General features: G+C 36.1%; 1 protein-coding gene across 1 annotated transcript; it reads left to right on the forward strand.

The window, feature by feature from the left end:
* On the forward strand, nt 298–4407 carry LOC107615325 (importin subunit alpha-2). Its single transcript, XM_021111840.1, has 9 exons — nt 298–833; nt 940–983; nt 1141–1349; nt 1965–2128; nt 2238–2316; nt 2859–2987; nt 3101–3228; nt 3327–3727; nt 3862–4407. The coding sequence occupies exons 1-8, from the start codon at nt 607–609 to the stop codon at nt 3697–3699; spliced, it is 1353 nt and encodes a 450-aa protein (XP_020967499.1). The 5' UTR covers nt 298–606; the 3' UTR covers nt 3700–3727; nt 3862–4407.

Consider the following 4877-nt stretch of genomic DNA (forward strand, 5'->3'; position numbering starts at 1 on the left):
TAACATTTGACAGAATTCATTATGATCTCTTACCTTTAATTCTATAAGTAGAATGAGAAATAAATAAAAAAAATAATAAATAGTTAGATTAAACATTGCACACCATCCAATTTTTTTCTCTAAAAAAAATTTACTCCCATTATTGAGATACAAAACTAGAAAAGTCAAAATCTAGGGTTAAAAAACGCCGCATAAAAGATGCATAACTTATAACTTATATTATACAAATCAGACTATTCAATTTGTGTATCTTTTGCTTTGTGTAATGGGACCCTCCGATTTGTTCCACGCAGCCATCACAAACCTGGTGACTCTCCCGCACTCCAATAACCATGCTATACACAAATCCTATCACAACAAAATTAAAAAAGTGCTCCACTACTAAATAAATTTCCATTACAAATTGCATCCTGAGTTCCTGACTTGAGTTGTATTTTTTCTGGTTTCCAAACACAGTCTGCCCCCGCTTCTTGCCATTTCTTCAGTAGCGAAAACCCTATTTTTCAATAGCTTAAGGCTTAAACCCAAAATCTCTTCGATTCTATTTATCTACTCTCCAAGAAACCCTACTAATCAGTTCACTCTTCTCTTGATTGTTCCCAAACGATGTCGTATCGCCCAACCGGAAACTCAAGGACCGATGTCCGCCGGAGCCGCTACAAGGTGGCTGTCGACGCCGAGGAGGGTCGCCGGCGGCGAGAAGACACCATGGTGGAGATCAGGAAGAACCGAAGGGAAGAGAGCTTACAGAAGAAGCGGCGCGAGGGTCTCCAAGCACAGCAGATTCCCGCTTCGGCACAATCCACTGTGCTAGAGAAGAAGGTCAATTCTTAAATTTTCCACAATCTGTACTCTCTTTTTTCCTGCTCATAATGATAATCATTTTTCTCCCTATTTTATCCCTCGAAAATGGGTATCGTTAGTGATTATGAAATACAGTTATTCATCTTCCCCTCTGGATTTTGATGAGATACTTGTGGCAGGTATAATGTTGCTATATATGTGCTCATGCATACAAAGAAAGTGGGAGAGTTCTTAATGCTGAGTGTTATTATTTATTATTAATATGTAGCAGACAATGCGATGCAATGCAAATTTATCAAATTTATCCATGGTATCTTTTGTTAAAAGTTTTTATTTAACCACTTGTTTTTGGTTTCCAGGCAGTGTGGGCATTAGGAAATGTTGCTGGGGATTCTCCCAGATGCCGTGATCTTGTACTCAGTCATGGTGCTCTGCTTCCTCTGTTGGCGCAATTGAATGAACATGCTAAACTTTCCATGCTTAGGAATGCTACCTGGACACTTTCAAACTTCTGCAGGGGCAAGCCACAGCCTCCTTTTGATCAGGTGAAAAACAGTTTATTTAATGCCTTAATCTCTCTGAATAATCAGTTTTGAAAATTGATTGTCTGGTCCTTAGGTATGTTTGCAAGTTTTTGTTTCGGAGAGAAATGGAGGTCTTGAAGTGTAAATCTTAGTCCATTAAATATACTTTAAACCCTTCTCTTATCTCTCTTCCCCATCGAAACCAAAAGTAGCAACATATCTTCTCTTTCCTTTTTAAATATTGTAGTACAGTCCTTTATCACAATGAGATCTAGATGTACATATATGTACCCTATTGATTAGAGTGTTCTCATATTTTTTTGGAATACTTCATTACTTTGTTGTAGTTGGTTTTGTGATCTGATGAGCAGTTTCGCTCTGCTTTTTCTCTGTTCTCTAGAAATCAATTCATGCATTTCCGTCGTAATGTTTCTATGTATGTGGCAGCAGTCTTCTTTATGAGTGGCCCTTACAGATCATTTAATATGTAATTTCGGTGCACTTGTATGTAAATGTCTTAATATCATTGGTTTAACCAGTTTTTATTTTTCAACATTTCTAACTTCTACTTAACTAAGTTACTTATGTAATTATGTTTGATTTCTTTTCCGTACATTTCACTTTCTTTTTAAACAGGTTAAACCTGCACTTCCTGCCCTTGCTAGTCTTATCCATTCAAATGATGAAGAAGTCTTGACCGATGCGTGTTGGGCACTTTCATATCTTTCTGATGGTACAAATGATAAAATTCAAGCTGTAATTGAAGCTGGTGTCTGTCCCCGGCTAGTTGAGCTTTTAATGTGAGTACTAAACATATGGCTGTGTAGTTATATATATGCTTGTGTCCTAGTGACCCAATCTCATTTGTTGTCAATTCTAACTTTTCTTTTACTTTTTGTTCTTGTCCAGGCACCCATCCCCTTCAGTTCTAATTCCTGCTCTTCGAACAGTTGGAAATATTGTCACTGGAGATGATATGCAAACTCAGGTATTAGGTTCCAGAACATGTCACGGTTCTTTCGTTGTGATCAGTACCTCACTTTGCTTTTCTGCATTGAGGGACATAGACAGAACATACATTTATCAATTGATTGTGATGTCCTTGTTTCCCCTTCCTCTGTTATTCCACATTACTTGAAAGAGTTTGTAACTCTACCAAGAACTCAGTAAGCAGTTATGCTAACAGAAATCTGATTCTTGGTTAAGGATCTTGAAAGAAATGAATTGATGATGAAGGAAGAAGAGAGACATCTTGTGTTAATCTGAATTTGATTCATTTAGTGATCTTACTTAATGTTTACATCATTTCTTCATGTATTTATAGTTATATTGTATTAAACCATAGCTAAGTAACTACCTAACTGAAAAGACTAACTACCTTTGCCCTTTCTCAACCAACTCTTAACTTGGACCACAAGCTACTACAAATTTTGTATCTGATGATAATCGCTTAATTAAACTTGGTGTTACAGTAATTAAATGTTCTTGTACTTATTCGGGATTTTTTTAATGTGATTCTTTTCTCCATAGATTATCATCAACCATCAAGCTCTTCCTTGCCTTCTTAATCTTTTGTCTAATACTTATAAAAAAAGCATCAAGAAGGAAGCTTGTTGGACCATATCAAACATCACAGCTGGTAATAAACAGCAGATTCAGGTATATCATGCTCCCCTCTCTTTATTTCGTGGCACTTGCTTGTTCTAATAATTAAGATTCATAATATCCTCTTCTAATTATGAACTATATGTTCTTGTATTTTTCAATTACAGGCTGTAATTGAGTCTAATATTATTGGTCCTTTGGTCAGCCTTCTTCAAAATGCTGAGTTTGACATCAAGAAAGAGGCTGCTTGGGCTATATCAAATGCTACATCTGGTGGATCTCACGAACAAATCAAGTATGGAGAGTAGCTTTTGATCATAACATCCCCTGGATGTTACAGTCTTGTTATGATAGTTTTAGTATCATGTTATGATTATTTTCCTTGGTTGACAGGTACCTGGTAAGCCAAGGGTGTATTAAGCCCTTGTGCGACCTTCTCATCTGTCCTGATCCTAGAATTGTGACAGTTTGTTTGGAAGGACTTGAAAACATCTTGAAGGTGGGAGAAGCTGATAAAAATATGGGCAATACTGGTGATGTGAATCTATATGCCCAAATGATTGATGATGCGGAGGGTTTGGAGAAAATTGAGAACCTCCAGAGTCATGATAACACAGAGATTTATGAAAAGGCAGTGAAGATTCTTGAAACATACTGGTTGGAGGAAGATGACGAGACGATGCCTCCAGGGGATGGTTCCCAATCAGGGTTCAACTTTGGTGGCTCTGATGGTCCTGCTGTGCCACCCGGTGGATTCAACTTTTAGTTAGAAGATATTCGTGTTTTTTTCTTGGGTAACATTATGGCACTCTTCTCCCTATTCTTATCTGTAAATCCTTGGATTTTCAGTAGATAATTTTGGTGATTTCTTTATGGCTTGCGTTTTCTTTAATATTCAAGACATTATTCAGAAGTTTGTCAACTGCAGGAGTTTTGGCTGGTTTAAAGACGTCCAGTACCACAGGACGACAATTGGGTCAAGTTAATGCTTTCCTTGTGTGCGTCCTTTAAGGTCCGTCCTTGGTAAATAGAGGGTTGCTGGACCGAGCTTTGGTTTTCGCAGTGGCCGGTTTACATATCACATGGTGTCAGATGGGTTGTGGCATGATATTTTTGCCAATTGATAGCACTTCATTCTGCCAAGTGATCATCATCATACAATTGATGTTCAGTCTTGTGGTTTTTCCTTTGTAATATGCTAAATATTATTTGTTTGTCCTTTATTATAGTTACAAGGAAACGTTGAAGTCTTGGTTTTACCAAATCCCTTGTGACCTGTAAGCTTTTTTTGACGACGAAGCTTTGATGTTTTCGCTGATGTTAAATTGTTCGTTGTCATATTGGCCCTCGTTTCGTTATGATTTTTTATGTATTTCTTGTTTGGTTCGGGAAGCCAAAAAGTATTGTGCTTCCCCTGTTGTGTATTAGAATCTTATATCTAGTTGGTCATTTTCGCCACCAAATTTTTGTCTCCTATTTAATTGCCTCAACAGTGTTTCCTTGATTTACAATTGCATTCTGCCAACACATTATTTTTGTTAGACATCATTTTCCTGCTCGAATTTTTGTTACTGTTATTCACGGCGAAAGATATACGGTGGTCCAGATTTTATGTATTCAATATAAATGAATAAATTACGACTTAAGTTTTTTTATAACAAGTTTAACCAAGTTGGATAATAACTAACTGGCTCTAAATTTTTTACTTTTTCATTCTTCTACGTTTTCCCGCTTCATTTCTTATTTGTTTATTTGTGTTTATGAATTTCTAAAAATTTTATAAAGGACAATAAAAAAAATAAAAAATAAAAAAAGTCTTTTTATACAAAATAAAGAAATTTTGCGATAATGCATTTTTTAAGGCAAATACAATATTTTGAAGAAAAAAAAAAGTAAACATGAAAATTTATTGAAGAAAAACACAAATTCTGTGTTGAGAAAAGA

This window comes from Arachis ipaensis, chromosome B09 (genome assembly GCF_000816755.2).
Source record: "Arachis ipaensis cultivar K30076 chromosome B09, Araip1.1, whole genome shotgun sequence".
NCBI classification, from domain to species: Eukaryota; Viridiplantae; Streptophyta; class Magnoliopsida; order Fabales; family Fabaceae; genus Arachis; species Arachis ipaensis.

Bases quoted from the DNA above. Each gene is read 5' to 3' on its own strand.
- LOC107615325 (XM_021111840.1), top strand. From the start codon at position 607: ATGTCGTATCGCCCAACCGGAAACTCAAGGACCGATGTCCGCCGGAGC. The intron at 834-939 runs AATTTTCCACAA...TATGAAATACAG, and splicing joins GAGAAGAAGGTCAATTCTTA to TTATTCATCTTCCCCTCTGG. The intron at 984-1,140 runs GTATAATGTTGC...AAGTTTTTATTT, and splicing joins TGATGAGATACTTGTGGCAG to AACCACTTGTTTTTGGTTTC.